The sequence below is a fragment of the Neomonachus schauinslandi genome, chromosome 6 (assembly GCF_002201575.2).
Source record: "Neomonachus schauinslandi chromosome 6, ASM220157v2, whole genome shotgun sequence".
Taxonomy (NCBI): domain Eukaryota; kingdom Metazoa; phylum Chordata; class Mammalia; order Carnivora; family Phocidae; genus Neomonachus; species Neomonachus schauinslandi.
Window position 1 is genome coordinate 89524863 of NC_058408.1, and position 25404 is coordinate 89550266.

At 41.6% G+C, this 25404-nt stretch overlaps 1 protein-coding gene across 1 annotated transcript in view; it reads right to left on the reverse strand.

Moving 5' to 3' along the window:
• CCDC6 (coiled-coil domain containing 6) overlaps positions 1-25404 on the reverse strand; it is a 106133-nt gene that overhangs the window by 29900 nt on the left and 50829 nt on the right. Inside the window, exon 3 of the mRNA XM_021699733.1 lies at positions 10140-10268. Coding sequence (XP_021555408.1) covers positions 10140-10268 — 129 coding nt within the window. The remainder of the gene's footprint in view (positions 1-10139; positions 10269-25404) is intronic.

Below are 25404 nucleotides of genomic sequence, written 5' to 3' on the forward strand. Positions count from 1 at the left end.
CATGGTGTAGGGATTCATGTCCCAAGAGTCACGAGAGACCTTGCAGCTTGCTGCTGTCTGCTCTCCCCCACAGGAAGACACAAGGAGAAGTCGGCAGTCTGCAACCTGGAAGAGAGTCCTCATCATAACTCCACCACACTGGCACGCAGATCTTAGAATTCCAACCTCCAAAACCATGAGAAATGAGAAATAAATTTCTGTTGTTTATAAGCCAGTCTATGTTGTTCTAGCAGCCCAAATGGGATAAGATGATTTTTGTTTCTACCACAAGAATAGAGCCAGTAAAAGATCTTAACCTCATTCCAGCCTACTTTGCCAATATACCTGAGTTAATCAAGGTTTTACATATCCATAGGAAAGAACAGGATTCATGGGGGGCGGGGGGGGGGTATGAAAATAAAGATCATGAGCAACTGACATGAAAAGAGCTGAGTACAATGCATCATGGTCCTTGCTCCATGGCAAAGCCTTATTCACCAATTAAAGCAACACAGAGTTGGTCAAAAGCTGTTGGTGTCTGTTCAGGCAATCAGTGGAATTTTGCTCAGCCCTGACAATTCTCCTCCTAGGTTGGAAAACATCTGACCCTTGCCTTCTGGGAAAAAAAAAAAAAAAATGCTTTTAAGAAATCAAACAGCCAATTTGTTTTACAATTGAATTAAGACAGGTGTTCCTAGACCACAGAGCCCCTGAGGTACCTATCTGATTAACCAAGCTGCAGCTGGTTTCAAAATTAAAACCAAGTTCTAGGTCATCATCACTGCTCATGCAATGCTAAGCACAGAAAGAGCTGACAAGTTTGTCAGTGAAGAGCAAGAGAAAAGGAGAGAAAGGATGCTCACCTTCAAGTTCAAGAAGTCAATTATAGGTGAAAAATTTATCTATGTACATCAGAAATCTACTAATAGAGGGAAAAAAAGGAAAAAGATGTAAAAAAATCATAAGGAACTATATAGCAAGATAATTAGGGTTGCCCTTTGGGTGAAAGGAATATTGGTGATAATTTCTCTTCCTGCCTGTTTCTGTCCCCATCCAATTTTTTAATGAACATTTACTATTTTTGTAACAAAAAAATTTAAATACATCTAATTTTAAAAACTGACAATTTCCCAATACAATTTAACAGTACATCCATTAATTTAGGATGCTAATTTACATATACAAAATCCTGAATAAGCCAATAAACTCGCAGAGGATAAAATGTTAGCTCTTTGAAACACTCTTGAGAATTTTCCAGATAACCCAGAGTCAACCTTCTTTACCATAGTTTCAAAATATTTCTTCTCAAAAACTGTGTTCTATAAAAATTAGACTTGTTCTTTGAAATGAACATAACTTCAGGACAATATTAATATCCCATCAATATTAACATGTGAAAATGACATTATTTCATCATTTACGAGTTCAGAAAATTTTGCTTTTGTTCAGTGATGTTGAGAAATGAAGGCTTTTTATGAAAAACACAACAAAACAAAAAACACACATAATTACTCAGATTTATATGGTTTCTGGATTTAAGTTTTCATCACTTAACATCGGCATGATAGCATATAAATCTGCATAGTGGGTTCATAATTCTAGGGGACTTTTACCAAATAAGTACCACCAGTGGAACTGGGTGTACATTCTTCTGCTACATCAAGAGTGCTGTGGAGAAGTCCATGGCAAAGGAGTCCCATCAAAGTGGATGTGGTGGATACACTATCACATCAGTGGCTACCACCAGTCCATTATCTAAAATGAGCTTAGGGGCGCCTGGGTGGCTCAGTCGTTAAGCATCTGCCTCCGGCTCAGGTCATGATCCCAGGGTCCTGGGATTGAGCCCCACATCAGGCTGCCTGCTCAGCAGGAAGCCTGCTTCTCCCTCTCCCACTCCCCCTGCTTGTGTTCCCTCTCTCGCTATGTCTCTGTCAAAATCTTAAAAAAAATAAATAAATAAAATAAAGTGAGCTTAAGAAAATAACATTAGGGAAACTTTGCTTGATATGCTTTCTCCAAAATGGAAGTTTCTGTGATAAATCATTACCGCATCCATCCCACTTTCTTACACAGAGATGTTGGATTTACTTAGCCATTCATTCATTAGCCATGTATGTTTAGCTAAGGAGAATGCCCTTTCTTAAGTCACCAACTAAATTATTGTTCTGGTCATAAAGAAACAAGATTTCATGCATTTCAAAATCACAAAGTCTGAGTACAGTATCTCTGGATTTTATTGCCCTCACTATAGCATACCAAATGGCCTTCAATTTAACAGGCAAAATCTTTACTTCCAGGGCATGACCAGAAACGCACCCTGTTGGATTGTGATGAGGTGTCTCTTTCTTTACACAGGAAACACATTTTGAATTTTTTCCCTGCCATTATGTAACATCATCTGCACCAACTGATCCACATGGCAAGTATGCTTCAAAATAAAGTCTGACAAGATAGAACATAGTGAGTTTTTCTAATTAATTGAAATGAGATCTAGCAAAGGAATTCTGAGGGATTTTCCCCCCACATCCTGTAGAGAGACTGACTTATCTGTGTCCCTGACAGAGCTCAGAGTATACTTTCCCAGGCCTGGAGTGGGGACCTCTTAGCGGGCTTCATGACATCCTGACAGCTTATGGGTTACAAAACAAATCAGCTGAAAGGAGAGCCTGCTAACGCTTTCTTTGAGTGCTGAGGATTGCCCCTAGGTTGCCTACTTCCAAGGTACAAGATCCCACTCACGTTTCAGCTATGCTCTGAGGCTTTTTCCTACCTTTCCCAAATAAGCAGTTGGTAAGATGCTTGCACCCAAGCTTCTCAAGCAACCAAACATCCTCAAGGATTTGCTACAATCAAACTGCCACTGAGCGGACTTCAGGAATTACTATGATTATTGTGTCTGGCTGCACACCGATGCAGCTAACCTACACATGCAGGCACAGGTTATGATGTTTTATTTAAAAAAAAAAAAAAAAAAATTAAAAGCAGGCAGCAAATTATAATACCCTATTTTTTTTTAAAAAAAAAAGGGAAGAAGAAAAGAGGAAAAGGGGGAAATAAAAAATATGAATAGCAGTTGTTTGGGGGGTCGATTGTAGCCTAGGTTGTGTTTTTTCATTTCTGTACTTCTGTGTTTTCCAAGTTTTCTTTTTCTTTTTTTTTTAAAGATTTTATTTATTTATTTGACAGAGCGAAAGAGCACAAGCAGGAGGAGCAGCAGAGGGAGAGGAAGAAGCAGGCCCCCTTCCAAGCAGGGAGCCTGATGTGGGACTCGATCCCAGGACCCTGGGATCATGACCTGAGCCGAAGGCAGATGCTTAACCATCTGAGCCACCCAGGCGCCCTCCAAGTTTTCTTGAAAGAGCAATGGATCACTTTCATAATACATAAAACAATTAAAAACTGCCAACATTTCCACAGTTTGAGATTAGCATTTGAAATCAAATTTCAAAGCCTGCAGTGGTCACTAAATGTCATCTCCTTAATGGAAGTGAACCCTCCAGTCACAGGGTTGTTCTTTGGGAAAATGGCACAGAGAAGCCTGCGGGGACAACCAGAGCCAGGGCGGCAGAGTCCTCACTGCCAGACCTGCAAGGGCAGCAGGCAGCAGAATGGGACTGTAGCAAACCCAGTAGGGCCACACTCCCTATGAACTTTAAAAATACCTTGTTCCACAGCAATTAAAAAGATCAACCAAAGATGCAAAACTGGTTTGCATCTTGAACGAATTACCGTGTACACAAGTAAGGCAGAAAGGCCATCTCGTATCCTGAGCTAAGAACAGCTGTTCTAAGAGCTGGAAACCTAAAACCTTTTTTTTTGTTAATAGCACTTAAAATATACTGTTTGCTTGTTTCAACTTAAAAAACAACAACAACAACAACAACAAAATAAGTCTTGTCCTAAGGCTTGAAGGACATCACTCTAAACCCCAGCCCTGTGATCTGCTACAGTCACAGAGGGTGAGAGACCCCGGGGTAAGAGGGTATCGCCTCTGCAGTGCTCCTGAAGCTGGGGTCTTTTCAGGCCTCTGTACTCACCGGACACTGCCAGGTGGCTGAAGGTAAGCCCCCAGCACCGATCAGCACGGAGGCCTACATTAGGCAAAACGCTGCCTGGAAAGACAAGCTTACGCCCTTAAAGCCACCACGGAGGCAGACCACCGCAACCCTTCTCCTTCCTCGCCCAGGAACAAAGAGGAGGGGTTCAACCTCACATCCTCTTCACCAGCTTTGTTCCGTTTCCAGCATCTCTGCTCCATGCAGGGCCTGCACCCACTTTTTACCGCACACCTTCCTCCCATTTGTCTCCTCCCTGTTCCCTTGCAACAAGGCTGGACTTAGATCTATCCAACCGTGTGTGTCAATTAACAAATAATTAAACCAGGTGCCAAGGAGCTTCAGGGCCTCTCCTGTGGTTGGGGGTGGGGGGTGGGGCCGCTGCAGGGGTGTCACTGCTCCCCTCCACCACAGCCATGCACACAGCGTCCCTCCTCACTGTCCACAGATCCACCGGCCTTCCCTAACCAGGAGACCAAGCTCCACGAGGCCAAGGACCTAACATCATCTTTCTTAGCAGAGTATGTGTAGACAGCAGGCACATAAACTGAATGAATACAGGCTCGGGGCCATACAAATGCGCTAACTGCTCATAGGCACAAACGAAAGCCAAAGGGGCTGGGTCACACAGGGCATGTGAACACATACTGATTCATCAGTTGAAGAGACCAGGTCAAGGAAGGTGGTAAGACATTTGAGGCTCAGTTAATACGCATGCTCATTTTCCTGGAAAATGGGTAGGGCAAAGTACCACAGAAATTAGATGGAAACTTTCATTATTAACAGCAGAAGCTACAGTTTTTGGAGAGCTTACTAGATGTGAGTCACTGGGACTTGGTGTTAAGGTCAACATTGTGTCTTTCCTCCTTTAACTTATTAGAAAATCTATAGGGAAGAAACACTTTAATTGTTTGCTAACTGCTGTTTGGGAAGCAGTACTGGTCATTATGTGACTACTTGACAGCACATACCCCTGACTGCCTGGAGAAACGGATCTGTGGGGATCTGGGGGCAAGAGAGCATGGCACACAGCACAGCATGGTTTTCAAACTGCAGGTCATGAACCATTACTGGACTGTGAAATGAGTCCGTTGTGACCTACATTTTGCGAAAAATGAAACAGAATTCAATAGAAAATCAGTGCAAAGCACAAGAAACGCTGTTTTAGGAAACTTGTCCCCGTCACATGTACGGTTACAAACACATTAGTGTCCTGGGTTGCCATGTTAACTTCTCTCTTGTCCACAGTGAAACAATTCTGAGTGGAGGGATGAAAGAACTTCGCTATGCGTGGAGTATGAGGAGAGGCAGGATGCCAAGAGTAATCCTCTCAACAAAGCTACGAATTTAGGTATTCATGTCTGTTTCACAAAAGAGCTCAAATTGCTTGCCTGATGTCACACGGGTTCTTCAGATGGAAGGAAGATTTGAACCCAAGAAGAGTTTTCCTATGCTAAGATAGGGCTAAGATACTATCATTTGTAAATGGAGGCTAATGAATGAAATTACCATCCAATTCTGAATCCAACTTTAGACAAGGGTGTCTCTGCTTTTGGGAGCCGGGATTATCTCAGATAAAAGAAGACACCCCAAATTCCAGAAATAACAGAGAAGGCCACACTTGCTGGGCCAGCTAGAGGAGAACAGAGGAAGGACATTTGGTATGTGGCAGGTGACCCTGTTCATGATGCGAGTGTTAGCTGAATTACAGGACTAATTCCCCATTAATTCACTCTATTTTTTCCTGTTGTACTTCCTAACAATGGTTAAGTACCTAGTCCACCTGCTTACGGTCACAGTCTTCTCTTTTCCCACAGTGTTCCATGCCAAGTGCACAGAGGGCCCTCCACAGCTGCTGACTTGAACTTTACTTAATAAATAAGCTAGTACTGCCTGCCTCTTGATGCTAGTTATCCTTCTCCAGAGAAATAAGAAAAATCCTTCCCGGTTGGGAGAAAATATTCAAGATCAAGATTTCCTGACACTAAGAGAACATTCCAAGTTTTAAATGTTCTTACTGTCACCTAAGAAAATGTGAATACCAAATAAGAGACTAACAATGATCATGTTTGAACAAAAATTTTCAAATAAGGGTTTTGCAGGCAGCGACCACCAGTTAAAAAAAAAAAAAGCCCGTCACAACACTAAAGTCATGCTGACTAGACTAATCCTAGTCTACAGTGAGGGCCTCCTGGCATGTGAGTTGCAAACGATATATCTGATAAGGGAATTGTATCTAGAATATGTAAGGAACTCTTACAATTCAATAATAAAATGATCTTAAATAGACATGTTTACGAAAGATATAAAAATGGCCAAGAAGCACCTAAGATTCTCAAAATCATTAGCCATCAGGGAAATACAAAACCACAATGAGTACCACTTCACATTTACCAAGATGGCTTTAATCAATATGGTCCAACCACTTTGAAAAAACAGTCCGGGGCGCCTGGGTGGCTCGGTCAGTTGAGTGTCTGACTCATTTCAGCTCAGGTCATGGTCTCAGGGTCTTGGGATTGAGGCCCACAGTGGGCTCCGCACTCAGCAGGGAGTCTGCTTCTCTCCCTCTCCTTCTGCCCATCCCCCACCCCCAGCTCACACTCTCTCTAAAATAAATAAGTAAATCTTTAAAGAAAGAAAAACAAAGATAAGCAGGCTAGCCATCCCCCCAAATGGTAAACACGGAGTTACCATGTAATCCAACAAATGCACTCCTAGGTATGTGCCCAAGAAAAATGAAAACATATATCCACATGAAAAATTGTACATGAGGGGGACCTGCGTGGCTCAGTTGGTTTCAGCTCTGGGCATGACCTCAGGGTCGTGAGATCAAGCCCCACAGTGGGCTCTGCACTCCAACAAGGAGTCGGCTTGAAAGTCTCTCCTTCTCTGTCCCTCCCCCCACCCCCATGCTCTCTCAAGTGCACTCTCTCTCCAAAATAAATAAAATCTTAAAATTAAAAAAAAATTGTACATGAATATTCACAGCAGCATTATTCATAATAACCAAAGGGTTAAAACAACCCAAATGTCTACCAAATGATGAATGGATACACAAAATATGATATCCATTTATTTTATCCAATAAAGATCCATGCAGTGAAACATTATTCAGTTGGGAAAAGTAGTCAAGTACTGATATAGGCTACAACATGGATAAAAGCCTTATGCTAAGTGAAAGGAGCCACTTGCAAAAGAGGACATATTATATAATTCCATTTTTATGAAGTATCCAGAATGGGCAAATACAGACAGGAAGTAGAGTAGTGGCTGCTTCAGGGGAATGGGAAATTCAGAGTGACAGCTGAAGGGTACAGGGTTTCTCTTTGAGGTGATGAAAATGCTCTAAAATTGATCGTGGTTATGGCTGCACAACTCTGAATAGACTAAAAGTCAATAAATTGTACATTTTAAATGGAGGATTTTTATGGTATGTGAATTTATCTCAATAAAGCTGCTACCAAGACCATCACGACCAAAAAGAAGGTGATCTAGGATATTAAGCAGAGGAACCAGATTCCCATCCAATTCCTTTGGAAACCAGTGCCCGGGCCCCAAACACTGCACTGTACTTCCTTCCAAAATACAAATGACCACTTTCCAGTTACCTGGCCAAATCTACACTTAAACTCTTCCAACAAAGCAGTAGGAGACCGTAAGACACATGGGATAATTGCCTCCAGATAGCTTACAGTTTAAAAAATAGGTTTACTATCAGATAGATGAGCAAAGGCATGTACTACATTATGTATTATAATGATTTGTCTGTAGTACATGCCTTTGCTCATGATAATGACCTACAGTATAGGATATATTCTGTAATATAGACCGTGACCTACAATGTATCATATGGAGGATAATCACAAGAGAGGATCACATCACATTCATGGAAGCACAGAAGAGATTTATTTTTACTGGACGAAAAAAAAAAAAAACATTCCCCAAAGCACTGACTAAAATTATTTATAGCTGAACAAAATACAGAATAAGTTCCCCAACATTTAATCATCCCAGACATATCCAAAACAAAGGGGGGAAGTTTCATGATGATGTTAAATTTCTCCATCTTAATTAACATAGGAACTTGATATCCCAGATCTGAGGTTTATTTCCAGGATAGGGCTTTGCAGTGCATATATTCCATTGTGAACTCCATTTCTTTATTATTGAGGTCTGAAATAACCCTGAAAGTGCACTGTGTCATTAAGTTGGTGAGAATGTATGCCTTGGACATCATTTTAAAGGGTTTCATTTACTAAAGTCCCCAAAGAGTCTTAAGATTGCAGCAATCCATTCTCTCTCCCCCATGGACTCTAAGATCAAACCGTCCTCTCAAGGACACCAGGCCACTACCTCCACCTTGTGGCCACAGCTAAACCCTGAGAGTCATAGCCCCATCTCCAAAGTCGCCTCAGCTTCTGAACAAATGCAAGAGAGAAGCTGTTTCAATTCCTGACAGCCACCACCATGAAGGCCGTGACCAAGTGAAGTTCTCACAACACCCACCCCTGTGAGAATTTCACTTGGTCACTTGGTTAGCTCTTGATTAATAAGTACCAATAACAAGTATTTGGTGTGTCAGGGACTTAAACAAGAATCTTCAAAGCTTTAACTTCAATGGAACTGGTTACTGCTTATCTTAGGAATTAGCAGGTGAACTTTGGAATAAAATGTTTTTAAACTGTGTGTGGTAAGTGTTTTCTAAATTTAGATATTGCATCTGAATTCCGAAGACAAATGGTAAGTATAGATTACTCTGGATATGTATAAAATAGCCGACCTTTGAAAACAGAACTTTTTTTCCTTTTACCTGGAAGGGATAGAGAAATGTTTTTAGGACCATTATTCACAGTCTTAGAAAACTCAGTGACATTCCTCCCTATGATACAGGGAAATTCAAGAATAACACAGAAAACAGATGTCAGATTAATTCCAACCCTGACTTCCTCTCAAAGCTGACATTCCCGTCACCACTTCATTCTCAGGGACAATAATGAAACTAGAGCGGCCCTGGGGGTGATTTCAGAACCAGTCAACATGAACTGAGACGCAAAGACCCTAAAGTTAGGATAAATCAGACAACTTTGCATGAATGGCTTAGCCAAACCATCGAATTGGCAATCAGGACTGAAATTACAAAGAGCTGGAAGATCTTCATCAATACACTGAATTTTACATGGAAACCAGATCGCAGTACACTAGGGTCAGCTTCTTATAATTTATCTTAGGGAAAGTAAAATCCCAGGACATTAGATTGGAGGGAAGGCATCAGGGAGCACCGAGGCTAGGGATAACAAGTACTTCTGTCTGACATACCAACTTGGATAGGCTGATAATGGCTGTCCACAGTTCTGTGTGTCGAAGAGCATAAGGACCAGTCTGGACTCCCTAGGCAAGGCCTGTGCTCAAATACCAATGTCTGCCAAGGGCAATGGACAAAGGGACCATACCCTATTACTTTCCATCTTCTGTACCTGTTTAAGCTTGCCATTCCTGATTTTAGTTTGTCCTCCTCTGTTTACAAATGGAAAACTTGGGCCCAGAGAAGTGAATGAAGTCAATGCAAGGTCATACAACTAGTTAGTGGCTGAACCAGGTTAAGCAACCAAGTCTATGACTCCATATTGGTATCAACAAATCGAGTTGGGAAAAGATAGGGTTCAAATAATACTGCTAATAATTGCTAATAATACTGCTAATAATTCAAAGAAGAAAAATGCTGTTTGTTCTTTAGAACCCCTGACAGAAAAGTTTTAGCTCCACAACCACACTGTCTCAGGAACTTTCACAGAAACTATCCTGTGGTTAAAAACACATTGTTTCCCCTCGGTAAAAGGAACCTAACATTTCCTGCCTATAAATCAGTACATCACAACATATCCCCAGAAACTTTATTAATTGCAGTTAAAAAGAGAGAAAGTGTGAGAGAGAGAGCAGGTGCTAGGCAGCTCTGTCAATGCTTACTTCAGAAATGAAGTCTCCACTGTGGGAAGAAACAGCTGAAAAGTATTTTTCACTTACATTGCTCAGGGTATCTGCAGGCCTGAAAGAACAAGCTGATAAGAGGAGAAAAAAGTATATGGAGAGAACTATATACATTTTTACCTGTTCTAATGTAAGCTGCTTAGAAATGGTATCATTCTCCAGTTTTTTAATTTTCTTCATCAGTTTGTTGACCTGGAATTCCTGCTCCTGTTCGAGATGCTGTTCTAGTTCCGCTTTCTCATGCTGCAACTGGAAAATGGGAAAAACACAGACGTGAAAATCAAGACACTCAAAAGCCAGAGAAACACGGGCTCCAAAAGCTGGTCCACTGAGTAAGAGGTATCATCACAGAAGTTACAACCCTCATGTCTGCCGATACCCAAGTGTACACCTATGAGGAACCTGCCCCTAGGTTCCTCTAACTTACAACCAGAAATTATAGCACACGCACACAGATGCCTGGCCTGAGCCAAAAGGCTGAAAATGACACGGCAGATACACCTGAGCATCAAATCATGAGTAGACCCAGATTTCTGTTTTTAAAAACATGTAAGTGGTTGCCTCTGTAGGGAGGAATTGGGAGGCTAGGGAATGAAGTAAAGAAGGAAACTTGCTTTTCAATATACACACACACGCACACACCCTTTTGGTACTCTTCAAATTTTATACCATGATAAAAATTAAATTAAAAATAGAAATTTTACAGTCAGTTTTTACTAAATGAATTACTCAGATTTATATAATGTGTGTAAAGATGTCACAATCAGAAAACATACTTAAATTATTCTGAATACTATTTCCCAATATACTAATAAGCATCCTTTGGCAAAAATCAGTACAATTAATTATCTTTCTATAATGAGAACATACATCACACCTCCTACATCTTTCCTAAAAACCAAGGGGGGAGGCCTCTTATTTATGCAGTTAAAAGATAAAGTTATGGTGTCATTGAAAAGCTTTTTAAAAATGTACTCCATCAAAACCAAAAGGGAATAAAGGAAATCCATCAGACGTATGACTACTGGGGTTCTCATTAAGAACTATGCTTTATTTCTAACATTCTCAACTGGGAGGTTGGGTTGATCCACAGCAGGGGTTGGGTAGAATGATAGCAACAGGGTCCAATATTTTCAAAATCAAGGGGAGATTAAGTAAAGGGTATTAAAAACAATGAAACACACACAGTTGTATGTACATATCTAAGAGGACACTGCTCCCTAATTTTACCTTCAAAACCATTTCTTCAGGCAGCATGGTGTACCACGTTCTTCATATGCATTAGGCAGGCATGATCACCCCCTTTTTCTATGTGACAAAAGAGGTGTCCAAGATAATTCAGCTGGAAGGTGGCAGAGTCTGGGACCCACATCCTGTTCCGAACCCCAAGCCAGCGTTCTCCCACCGGATCCTGAGCAAACCTAAGAGGAATCATCTTCAGACTCCTCTAGTGTCCAGTGCATGCCTGGCGTTTAAAAAGTCACATGACCGGGGCGCCTGGGTGGCTCAGTTGGTTAAGCGACTGCCTTCGGCTCAGGTCATGATCCTGGAGTCCCGGGATCGAGTCCCGCATCGGGCTCCCTGCTCGGCGGGGAGTCTGCTTCTCCCTCTGACCTTCCTCCCTCTCATGCTCTCTGTCTCTCATTGTCTCTCTCGCAAATAAATAAAATCTTAAAAAAAAAAAAAAAAAAAAAAAAAAATTTAAAAAGTCACATGACCAAACACGTTTCAGTAATCCATGCGTGCTTGCCTGGAGGATGCAATGTCTTTTTGTAAACCCTGCATATGGTCTGATTAGCCAGCCCTGAGCAACCTCCACATGGCTGCACCGAACCCTCTCCACACTGGACACAATCCCACTGCTCTGTAAGCAAGCACATTCTTGGTTAAAAAAAAAAGTTTAAAATCTGACATAGTCTTTTAACAATGGAAATATTGACTAAACAGATGCTGGTTTTCTGCCAACTGTTTCTGATGTGCAACTCCAAAAAAAAGCTGGTCAACCTTGCAGGGACCCAGAAAAAAAGCAGATGCAAGGAGGTGCTTACAGTGACAAGTCTATTTTTAGCTCGCTCCTTAAAACTCAGGTTCTGCAAGATCAAGCAGTAATTAAAAGACATAAGAGAAATGGAGAGAGAACAAGAAGAGCCCCTGCCATTTCAGACACAAATATCACTCATGAGGAAAAAAACAGCAAAGCGTGCGCATCTCCACCTAACATTTTTATTCTGTAAACATTACCTGTGTGTCTTCTATCTGTAGGTCCTGCCTTAGACATAGGTGACTTCTCTAGTGAAGATATTATCCTTGCCCTAAAACAGTTTATGGACACTAAGCTTAAATGGTATCCACTGGTTTTAGAAAAATGAACTTTAGTTTTAAAACCTTTAAACCCGGGCGCCTGGGTGGCTCAGTTGGTTAAGCGACTGCCTTCGGCTCAGGTCATGATCCTGGAGTCCCTGGATCGAGTCCCGCATCGGGCTCCCTGCTCGGCAGGGAGCCTGCTTCTGCCTCTGACCCTCCCCCCTCTCATGTGCTCTCTCTCTCATTCTCTCTGTCTCAAATAAATAAATAAAAAAAAAAATCTTTAAAACCTTTAAACCCTTTGCAAAGTCTTTTTTTTATATTAGCTGTTTTCCAATGTTTTCAACTGCTGCCATGTTGATTTGAAAGAATACCCCCCCTTTTTTTTTTAGCATTATTCTTCTGCCCTGAGGTTAATTAAAACAATAAAGGATGCAATCTAACATTGAAAAATGTCTGGCCCACGATGCCGCATTTGTCACAGAATGTCAATCTGAGAAAATGTTAGGCTGTCATGGGCTTACAGGAAAATATTCCTATTTAGACAGATGGTCTATATTGTCAGTATCTGATTAGGTATTTCCTTTGACAACACAGATTAAACTAGTAATAAAAGCCATAAAAGCGCTCCATTTTAAGAGGCTTTTTCCTCTCAAAAGCTATACCCTGAGGAGAATTTGATGGTAAAGCTGCTGTTACCATAACTCAAGTACGTTCCCCGGGTTACACTAACCCATTTGGAAAAGATCAAGCCATCCTGGGATCTGTTTGCCGAAGATTCACAATGTTCTCCATCCCCAAAGGACAGCTTTGCTGCCTGCTTTGTTCTGCCGTCTCGAAGGTGACAGGCAATTTTGGAGCAGAGCATGGAGTTTCGGAACAGAACACTATAAGTAGAAAACAGGGTTCTTCTTGGAACAAAGAAACCACCAATACAAAGAGAAACACAGAGAGAAATACAGAAACACACCCCCCTCCCTTTCAAATCCTCAGAAAATGAAGATGAGCAAGAGGGAGGTGGCAGAGCAAGGAAGGGATCTTGAGAAACTAACCACTACAGAGTTTACCTGAGGAAAATTCTGAAATTGTTTTAAACAGATACCATGTAAATTCAAGGCATTCGGCCCCAACGGGGCTTGAACTGACATCCTGAATCCACCTGCCTGTGTTAAAGCTGTAGCTCACGAAACCACAAACAAAAACCCTAAAGGGAGCCTGACTTAGGCTGACACAAGACCAGCCATCAGAAATAAACTCCAGTTTCAGTGGCATCTTCAAGTGGGCACAAAATTCAAGGCATGATTTTAAATTTCTAATCAAAGGCCTTAACACTTTATGAGCAATTTTATTTTTTTAAAAGATTTTATTTGACAGAGAGACACAGAGAGATCACAAGTAGGCAGAGCGGCAGAGGGAGAGGGAGAAGCGGGCCCCCCGCTAAGCAGGGAGCCAGATGTGGGGCTCGATCCCAGGAGATCAAAACCTGAGCTGAAGGCACCGACTAAGCCACCCAGGAACCCCTTTATGAGCAATTTTAAATGTTCCAAGAAGGTCTGTGATCCTGAACTAGAACAAAAAAATCATTCAAACTGAGAAGTAAATAGTCGAGCAAATTCTATTAATGTGTTCATGTGTTCACCTTAAATATATCTAAAGCAAAATGCTTAGGTAGATTAAAATTTTTTCAATCAGAATTGTCTATAAATACACCTTATAAAGTCAATCACAAAGATTATGAAACACAGTTTTTATAACTCCTACTTGTGCAATATATTATTAACATTAACAAAAAAAACCCTGTAGAATGGAAATTATGTTATATAACGGATGATCTACTGGCAGCACATTTTTGATGGAATTAGGGTTATATGAATAAAGGCTTGCTCCTTAGGATTCAGCATCAAAAAAAAAAAAAAAAAAATTAACCTAACTGAGAAACCATAAGCAAAGATACAACTGTAAACCTATAAAATTCTAAGTACTAAAACTTGAGCATTTTGTTATTTTATCCACTCATCATATACTGGGCCCAAAAGCAAACTTCCAGCCCAATACAAAATACAAGTATAACATTATTTTGATCTAAAACAGGCTAGGCTTAAGCATCATTCAATCACTCATTAACTGCCATCTTTTTTATAATTTACAAAAGCTTTCTGTGAACCAGGCCTCTTACATAAGAGATTCAAGAACTCTTCACTGAGTAATTCTCTCTAGCAGGTAGAGACACTGAAAACCGTTCACCTGCGAGAACCACCACAGGTGCACATGTAGGCTGGCTGCTGAGCCAGGCCTCCCACCCAGCATGCAGCAGGTTTGCCAAATCCCAGTCTGGGCGAAGTGTGTGTGCAAGTCTGGGTTTGTTGTCGATCCAGCCAATGCCAAGCGAGGCAAGCCTTCCAGCCACCTGCCCCACAACCCAGTTTTTCATGCAACTTCTGAATAAGCCCAAGATGCTCCCACCTCAGTTCTCACTAGTTCACGCTAATATTTCTCCCTGTGTACTTACCACCCAGTCCTGCAACTGACAGCCTTGGTTTACTGACAACCACCAAGGACTAGAACTATCTGCACCTGGACCAAGTAGAGACCCCTCCCCCCCCACAGGACAATAACTACATTAAGTCACTGGATTGTCAAAAACAATTGTTATTCATATAAGCTCTGCAAAAAAGTTCAAAACTATCTCTCACAACACTGAGTCTTTTACGAACCAACTTTTCAACCGCTCTACTGAGCAGCCTGAGCAGAAAGACAGCCTCCCACTTCAAATCCATTATATCACCACTAAATGCCTCTTGGGCCCACACTTATTCCCACCTCCAGGCCCCGTCTGTTACTGGTACCATTATTCTCAATCAACACTTCACATCTCATCAGTTACCAATTGGCAGTAAGTCAGCCTCCCTAACAGCTGTCAAACCACCCTCTTCTTCCTGTGCTCATGGCCCCAGTCTAGTTCAAGTCTTTCATTCTTCTTCACCAGGCCACTGCCAAAGCCTCCTAATGGATCTCCCCAGATCCAATATGGGTCATCCTGGCAGACAAAGCCTAATACTTCAGTACTCCACTCAAAACCCTTCACTGGCTCCCTACTACTTGCAAAGGTGTAACATGCCAATGCATGACATTCAAGTCCTTCCACGATCCAATCCCTCTGCAAGTTTCCCATGCTTTCCTCATGCTATTTCACACTCTGCTCAAGTGACAGTCTAAGGTTTGCAAACCTAAAAGCCTTCAGGGTCCAGACATCTGGCAAAGAAGGATGGGTCTCAGCACAGGGAGTGGTTGTAACGGTGGTTAAAGGCAAAGTTCAAGACTCTTTTCCTAAAAAATAAGTTTAAAAAACTGAAACCCATCATACTGGGCAAACACTTCTAGAGACCACTCTGGTCCTGGGGCTTACAGACTACAAGCTCTGCTAGTCACATGGGAGCACTGTAACACGAGCAGCTGTGCACCCGTGGCCCCACAACCCTGATCACGCTGCATCCTCTGGTACAGTGCCTGAATCCCTCCCTCCAACCTACTCAAAGTGGGGGATGGCTCAGAAAACATCTTCTATACCTTCCCACATGCCCTCCTCCTCTTCTTCACGCTGTGAGGAGCACACTGTACTTCCCGTGCATTATAATGTCTCCTTCATGGTGTGTTTCTTATTCTAATAGTTACTTCCAAAAGCAGCTAACACTTCAAGGCTCTAGTTACGATGTACCAAGCATTTTTCGGCCGTAATGGCGGATACTATCATCTGCAATTTACAAAGGATGAAACCATAGCTTAGAGAGGTCAAGGACCTGCCCAGAGTCACACAGCTGGTGAGGGGTCTAACTAGGGTTAAAAAACCTTGGTTAAAACCAAGGTCTCTGCCTTCATGGCCTTTGTCCTTCCCCTGGATGTATGCAGCTGCCCTGGGGCCCCGGCGTACATCCTCCATCACCCTCACAGGACTGCAAGCTGTACCAACAGCAGCGACCAGCACGTACTGAATTCCACTCCAGATCGTGCAGAAAATGCCTTGTCTGTGCAAAGACTGACTGGAGAGATGATAAAAGTCTCACTTGCTTTAGACGGTTTCCCCTAGATGAAGCCTCAGGACGAACGGAACACCTAGGCAAGGCAAGTATCAAGGGTGCCATTACTACATACATAGTACTCTCAGGTGACCGGCACCAAAATCAAGAAATAGAACATTGCCAGCTCCCTTCCAGATCACAGCCCCCCGTCCCTGAGAGGTCATCGCTCTCCTGATTCTTATGGTAAGAATTCTTTGCATTTTCTTTAGAAAAAACTTTGTTGCCTATATATTTCTAAACATTAGTTTTGCTCGGTTTTGGCATTCTTTTTGTCTAGCTTCTTCTGCTAAATAAACTTGATTTCATTCACCCACATTACTGAGTCTAAGAGTATTTTTACTACCTTATAATATCCCGTTGATGAGCACATCACAATTTATCCACTCCATGGACAATGGGTATTTGGGTCATTTCTGGTTTTTCACTCTGACGAACAATGCCACAAAGAACATCATTCTAGACATCTGGCGCACATGTGCACACACTGTGAAATATATCCAGGAGTGAAAGTGCTGAGTCACAGACAGAATATTTCCAGTATCATTAGGTAATGCCAAATTGTTCTAAAAACAGTTGCAACCATATCCATTTTCTGACACCATACAGAAGGCTTCTCTAAGTAATATCTTTGTGGTTTATTTTGCCTTTCTTGATTACTAACGTGTACTTGTTCATTTGTTTACTGCTCACTTGGCTATCTGCTTATGTGAAGGGTCTGTTCAAGTCTCTATCCATTCTTCTTTGGGACTGTCCATTTTTCTTACTGATTTGTAGTTTTATGTTGGGTTATATAACGTTGCAAATATCTTTTCCCACCCTGTGGCTTGTCCTTGCATTCTCTTTACATGATTGCCAATGATAGGTCTTTGTTCTTCTCCAAGCATTAACTAATGACAACACTCCCGAATGTCTGTTGGGAGAATCTCTTGTCCTGCTGCCTATCTGTAATCTCCATGTGGATGTCTAGACATCTTAACTGAACTTCTGAGCTTAATAAGCATCTTTTCTCTAGGGCGCCTGGGTGGCTCAGATGGTTAAGCATCTGCCTTCGGCTCAGGTCATGATCCCAGGGTCCTGGGATCGAGTCCCACGTCGGGCTCCCGGCTCAGCGGGGAGCCTGCTTCTCCCTCTGACCCTTGCCCCTCTCATGCTGTTTCTCTCTCGCTCTCTAAAAAAAAATAAATAAAATCTTTAAAAAAAAAAAAAAATCTTTTCTCTAGCTTACTTTATTGTAAAAATATGGTATGTAATACAAATGTGTTAACTGACTGTTTATGTGATTGGTAAAGCCTCCAGTCAAGGACAGGCTATTAGTAGTTAAGTTTCAGGGGAGCCAGAAGTGATACATAGATTCTGATCGGGGGATGGGGAGGAGAAGTTGGACCCCTAATCCCTGTGCTGTTCAAGGATCACCTGAATTTCATCCTTGAACGGCTAGTACAACCCTCAGTGAAATCGTTTGAGCCTGCAATTCTTTCAGTAGGAAGGGCTGTTTCTCAGATTCAATTACTCCAGTGGTTAGAAAACTCATGTTTTCTAGTTGCTCCTCATCCAGCTGTAGAAAGTTATGTTTTTCTAAGAATTTGTCCATTTCATCTAAAATTCCAAATGTATTGCCATATACAATTATTCATGAGTTATTCACTCTCCTTCTGAATGTCTAAAAGAAAAGTTGTGATGTGTTTCCTAACAAAGATTTCAAGCTTGGTTTTTTTATTTCTTTGAATGCAGTAAGCATGGTTACTTTGGAGTCTATGTCTGTTAAGCCCAATATCTAAAGTATCTGTGAAATCCATTTCTGTTCTTTTGTTTCTACTGGTTTACATCCATGAAATCTATCCCCATGTGCCTGGTTCTCCTTGTGTTCTGGACAACATATTTGAACTTGTATTTTAAGCGAAACTTGTGGCCTAGGATGATGGTATCTTCCTCCAGAAAATTCCATCTTCTTCTGCCAGGCACCAGAAGCCTGGGCCTACCTTAATCCAAAACAAAAGCAAATGCTCTCAGGACAAAAGCAGACTTGGGAGCTAAGGTCTTCTCAATTCCCACCTCCCCCAGGGCACAGGCCTACAGGCCTTCCCAATCTTGTTAGTTCTTCATGCTTTTTTCAAAAATTTAAGAGCATTCTGTCTAGCTTTTATTTATCCTCAGTGAAGTTTATCTGGATTATCTCATCTGTCATTTTCTAACAGGGAAGGCAGGTGTAACTTTTGCAAGGGAATAGCTAGGTCCTTCCAGAAAATTATTTTTTAAATGTTATTTTCTTGACAGCATCCTCAACCCCGAGGATAAGCGCTCACTTCGGAGCAGATGGCTCCAGTACACTGGGCTTCCCATCCACCCAGAATACCTAACGGGCTATGTTTGAGTTTCCTGTATCCCCCAGAACATGATGGTGCTGAAAGCATTAATGCCTTTAGAGAAATCTGGTTAGGAGGAAAATTTTTAAAAGATGCTTCACAAATGAGATCAAGAAATCCTTTCGGCCCTCGAGTCGGCCTACTGCACTGAAAATCCATTTTGTAAAACCTAGCACTTTCTTCTTCTGAAGACTTCTGAGAGTTCAGCCCAAAGAAAGAACTCATTCTAACTTGCGACATTACTGTGAATTAAAAGGCCACACCTTTTCTATGAATAAAGACGAAAAAAGGAAAGTAAAGGCAGTTAGCAGCAGGATATAGCTCTGTATTTTAAGGTAATTACTGACTGGGTGAACTGTAAACAGTTTTGAAATGAAAAGAGAACCTACCCAAGAAATGCAAAACATGGCAACATTTATAACTGCAGTTTTAAAATCATTTAAAGTGTTTCCAGCGATGGCTAAAGGCTATCTACAGTGGAGCCAACAGTCCTTTACTAACATTCATCTTTTCAACTAGAAATAACAATGCTTACTCCTACCCTGGTGAATAAAGCAAGCTCTCCTCCAGCTTCATCTAATTATTTTTAATTTCATTTTCCATCTACTTTTATTTTCCCTCTACCTGTGTTTTCCCACATTTTTTTCAGGAAGTCAGCAAGGGAAGCTTGAAAGCCTTTACTCTTGCCCTTACATTTTTGGGAGTCCATACTGGTACATCCAATCTAGCCCTAATGTCAACACACATACGCACACTTGGAAAGAAACTCCGTGATTTCCTAAGACTAAACAACTGCATCAAGTTTACTGTGTTTTCTAATCATAATGCAAATTGTGCTGGAGAGAGATTTTTGGCAGGCTACTAAACAGGAAAATTCTGGCTCATCATTTGGCCTCTGGAGGCTGCATCATTTAAAATGCATTAAAAACATCCTGGGAGCCCTTTGCAGATGTATCAGGAACACAGTGTATAAAGCCCCTTGCTCCATGAAAAGAAACAAAGAACAGACAAAGCTGAAGTTCAGATAATTTGTAATAAATACACACACACAAACAACCCTCTAACCCAACTGTTCTGTAAGCTATAGATAATGGCAAATTTTTCAGACCAGCATTAATGGCCCTGAAAAAAGCCAAGAGGGCCCCCTGCTCTGACCACCTTAATGAAGAACGTATTTCAAGGTCTCTTCTCCTCTGCCATGGGGAGGGCAGGAACGGTTTTCATCTGAAGGGATGCAATGGCATCCTAACCTAGGTCCCTTTAAAATTAACTAGAGAGTTTCATCCATATTTCTTGCCCTGACATGCGATTTTGCCGCCTGCATAAACAAGCCTCCTAGGGGCTTAGCAAACTCGGGGTCAAAGGCAGCCTCAGACTCCAGTGCACATGCCGACACGCCGTGCTCACTGCTCGTGCGTGGGGGCATGCCTGCTACCCAGACCCGCAGGCCTCCTGGGGTTGGGGAAGCATCCACTCCAGAAAGCCGCATCCATTAAGACAGTGCTGGAAGGAGAAACTGCTTCTCTAGGATTGAGGGGAGGAGAAGGAAAGGGGGCATGAAGTGGTACATCTTTGTCTGCATGAATAGGCAGATTCAGGGACTCACTCAAATTATACCACTCGGTTTTACTCCTGTGCAAACCGAGGTGGAAGAATATTACGGCCGCATGCTGTCCTCCCGCACTGTGTGGCTGTCCGTCCTCTGGTAGTGGCAGCTTCTGCAGCAGCATCTGCCATCCTCTCCCTTCCTCTCCTCTCTGTCACCTTTCCATGGATGTAAGGGAGCATCAACTATGTACATTCCAGAAGGCATGCTAACCTCAGGGACCAAGTCAGTAACAATAAAGCCATGCCACTAAATAAGACATCCAGAAGACTTTTATTCTTAAGTCCTCTGAATCATCAATAAGAATATGCCCTCCCCTCCGGAAAACAGTATGGAGCTTCCTCAAAAAGTTGAAAATAGAGCTACCCTACGACCCAGCAACTGCACTATTGGGTATTTACCCCAAAGATACAAATGTAGGGATCCGAAGAGGTACGTGCACCCCGATGTTTATAGCAGCAATGTCCACAATAGCCAAACTATGGAAAGAGCCAGGATGTCCATCAACAGATGAATGGATTAATAAGAGTGGTGTATATATATACAATGGAATATTATGCAGCCATCAAAAGGAATGAAATCTTGCCATTTGCAATGACGTGGATGGAACTGGAGGGTATTATGCTAAGCGAACTAAGTCAATCAGAGAAAGACATTTATCATGATCTCACTGATATGAGGGATTCTTAATCTCAGGAAACAAACTGAGGGTTGCTGGAGTGGTGGGGGTGGGAGGGATGGGGTGGCTGGGTGATAGACATTGGGGAGGGTATGTGCTATGGTGAGCACTGTGAATTGTGTAAGACTGATGAATCACAGACCTGTACCTCTGAAACAAATAATACATTATATGTTAAGGGAAAAAAAAGAAGATAGTAGAAAGGGAAAAATGAAAGGGGGGGAAATTGAAGGGGGAAATGAACCATGAGAGACTATGGATGCTGAGAAACAAACTGAGGGTTCTAGAGGGGAGGAGGTGGGGGTATGTGTTAGCCTGGTGATGGGTATTAAAGAGGGCATGTTCTGCATGGAGTACTGGGTGTTGTACGCGAACAATGAATCATGGAACACTACACCAAAAACTAATGATGTAATGTATGGTGATTAACATAATAAAATAAAATTTAAAAAAAAGAATATGCAGGGACATAATAATCTCTATCATAGTTATGGTAGCATTATTTTCCGAGGACCAGATCCAATTTCAAATGTGAATCAAAAGTACAAAACCATTAACCTATTTGTTATTTTAAGGTCTAAAATTTAAAAGTTGGATTAGATTGAAAAGATTCAGAGATATATGTAATACCCAGTACCCTTCTTATCTCAGTCCTGTTCCAGGGTTTTAAAAAAAGAAAAAGTATTCATTAACTCTTGGCAGCAGTACTGGCTGAGAGAAGATTGCAGACAAGAACAGGACTTCCCAAAGAGCAGGAAGTAAACTTGATGCATCAGGCTTACATAAAAGCTAAGTGAAAAAAATCCATGACTGGGGCACCTGGGTGGTTCAGTCGTTAAGCGCCTGTCTTCGGCTCAGGTCGTGATCCCAGGGTCCTGGGATCGAGCCCCGCATCGGACTCCCTGCTCGGCAGGAAGCCTGCTTCTCCCTCTCCCACTCCCCCTGCTTGTGTTCCCTCTCTCGCTGTCTCTGTCAAATAAAAAAAAAAAAAAATCCACGACTGCTAAAACCACTATCAATCTCAGCAATGTCAGGCCTTCCAGTTGGCATTGGTGATTGGTAGTTAACAGGGGAGTTAGGCATTATTTAAAAAAAAAAAAAAAGTTTTAAGACTGAGGGCCAGTGGAATAAATCATATCAAGACTGACAAGACAGTTAAGCTAGTCATTAGAGCATTCGGATAATACTAGTTCTTAATGATCTGAGCATTCCAGAATCTTCTATCACCTGCAAATGCACCCAAGTCTGCAGTGGGCTTCAGTGCACTGAGCTCCTTGACAAACAGACACAACTATGAAAGAACTCTGTGCTCTCAAAGCCAGTGACAAAGAAGGTTTCAGAAGGTAAGAACAAAACAGGCATAAGAATTTTTAAACGTCCTTTTTAGGAAATAAGACATTTCTAATCACAAAAGTAATGCACGTTGCTTTTACAAAAGGAGAAGGAAAGGGATATAAGAAAATTAACATAACCCATAAGCTCGGCACCCAAGTATAACTACAAATAATGTTTTGGAAAATAGTCTTTTAGACGTATTTCCTAATACACATGTTATAAATCAAAAACTGATGAAGAGGCTGCTTACAAAACATTTCTTGTAAATTTTAATTATAAATTATGGTTAAATACAACTTGTCTGTGAGGCATTCCAGAGCTGACTTAGTTCTGATGCAGGCTTGTGCTGGACTTAAAAAAGTACTAGAAGGTTCTTCTTAGGACAGTTTTCAATCAAATAATCCCATGGCTCAAAAGGATGCAGATTTTTCAGACAAGTTTTCATAAAATGAAAGTATAATTTTCTGGCTACCCAATGGATATATACAAAAGCAAGAGAAAAAGCATGCTTTTTGTGTGTTGTTTCAATGATATTAACATATTTGAAAATATTTGAGCTATCTCCCAAACCTGATCTTCTAGGACAAAAGGATTTCCTTTCATCCATGCTTAAATAAACTTCCGTTTTTAAAGGTATTAGATAGGGGCACCTGGGTGGCTCACTCGTTAAGCATCTGCCTTCGGCTCAGGGTCCTGGGATCGAGCCCCACATCGGGCTCCCTGCTCAGCGGGAAGCCTGCTTCTCCCTCTCCCACTCCCCCTGCTTGTGTTCCCTCTCTTGCTGTGTCTCTCTCAAATAAATAAATAAAATCTTTTAAAAAATAAAGGTATTAGATACAAGTTCAGTCATGGCAGATGGGAAAGGAAGTGTCTCCTCCACAGCAGTAATCTCTTATTTGTCCTCTGACCCAAAGAATTCCTTTGAAATGCACATAAAACCATATCCAATCACTATGAGAGACAACAGTCAAAGCGTGGTGACAAACCCAGAATTGTTCTACAAATAGCCTCTCGGTGGCCTTTGGGTGGAAAACGCTAACCAAACACTTTCCTGGTGAACGGGTCGATTCACTCATTTGTCGATTAGGGACACCTGCATGAGGTTTTTCTTGCAGGCTTTTCAAAAAAAGGTCTATCTAGAAGCACCATCCTACAGAGCCATATTAAAGTGATTACACTATTAGAAAAAGTCTATTGGTACCAATTACTCTAAAAAAGCCTCCAGATGGAGATCCGTTCTTCCACACTGGGTGGCAGAAAATGTGAGCCTTCCACAAAGGACTGGCTGAAGTCCTTGAGGCAAGCCTGGGGGGTGGGGGCGGGCACCACAGGGTGGCAGCCTTCTTCCCCACTGTTGTCCCAGCTCTCTCCAACTGGCCAAAACCAGAGGAGGGCTTTGGGGGTATTCACCCCAAAATGGTATGCTGTGATACCTGATGTCTAAAGTGAGAGATCACCTATCACGCCATAGAACAGACATAGCTCTAGAACCTGCCAGAACCTCTAGAACATGTCAACCTCAAACTCCCCGACATCCGTCTCCTTTCAAGAGCCTAAGAACCAGGAGGGGGGATGGTGAGTCACTGCTTAATGGGTAGAGTCTGGTTTTCAAGAAGTTCTGGGGATGAATAGTGGTGATGGCTACACAACAGCATACTTAATGCCACTGAATTATACACTCAAAAGTGGCTGAAATGGCAAATTTTGTGCTATGGGTATTTTGCTACAATGTATGCGTGTGTGTGTGTGTGTGTATAAATAAATATTTATAGCCTAAAAACCATGCTGGGATTCGTGAGAGATTGTCTCAGACGTGCTGATCATTCATTTGTCCACATTGTGCAAGTCAGACTACGAACGAGCTACAGTCTCACCAAGAGCTCCCCCAACAACAGAATCACACCTTCATACGGTATCCTCTGTTTTAACAGAGGGCAAACCTAAGACATGGCCATGTGGGGACTATTGCTACACATTATATACTACTTTCAGCAAAAACAATTTATTGCATTGTTCAGTTCATATCTTCTTCAATCTCTTGAGAAAGAGCCAACATGCCCCTCAGTTTTTAATATATGAAAAAATGTTTTCTCCTGATCAAGTAAAACTACTTTTTTAGATGTAAGAATTATGAAAAAAAAAATCACTATATTTCTCCAGGTTATAGCTTTATTTATAGATGTTCAGAACTTTAAGTTCAAGCTTTCTTATGCCAAGTGTATTATCATAACTTCCTTTTCTGCTGCACATGGCTCTTATGTTCTCACTCTTATTTAGTGTCTTATTTTAAGGAACATCAATGTCTTTGGGGAAAAGGTGGGTTATGATAACAAACTACACACCACAGAACCACTCACAATGAAGATGAGTCTTTACAGAGAAAAGGAACATGACCTCGCTAGGTTTTGGTAGCTTTATAAATAATTTGGTAAAAGACTCTAAATACTAATAACCATTTAAAAATGTTGAAAACAAAAAACGTTTTTTTCAGGGTTAAAAATCAGGGCACCTGATTACACACTAAACTTGGAAGAACAAACCGTAATCACATCCCTATAGTTCTAGAAGCAACACGCAGAGTAAGTGGTCTGATGTTGTCACAGTGAAAGGGAGCCAAAGGTCAGACAACCTCCTCCCCTTTTCTTCCTCTAAATCAGAAAGCACATGAGTCCATAAAGAGTTTCCACACAAAAATTCTGTCATAAATCCCTGCTGAACAATAATGCCTGGCTACCTCTCTTCTTCACATTTCAACAGCCACCATCTAAATCATATTTTGTGCAAGAGAGTAACAGTATCTTTACTCAGTAATTAGGTAGAAAAATGAGAATGAAAGAAAGATGGGGCGCCCATTGTCTGGATCACTGTATGGTCTTAACACCAGAGTTTCTACCCCAGAGCTCCCAGCCTTCTCTTACAGGACTGTCTTTCTTGGAAGGTAAGAAAAGGATTTAGGAAGTTTTTTTTAAAAGCCTCAAGTATCCTTTTATTACAACCTCCCTAAAATGTATTCTTCAACCAA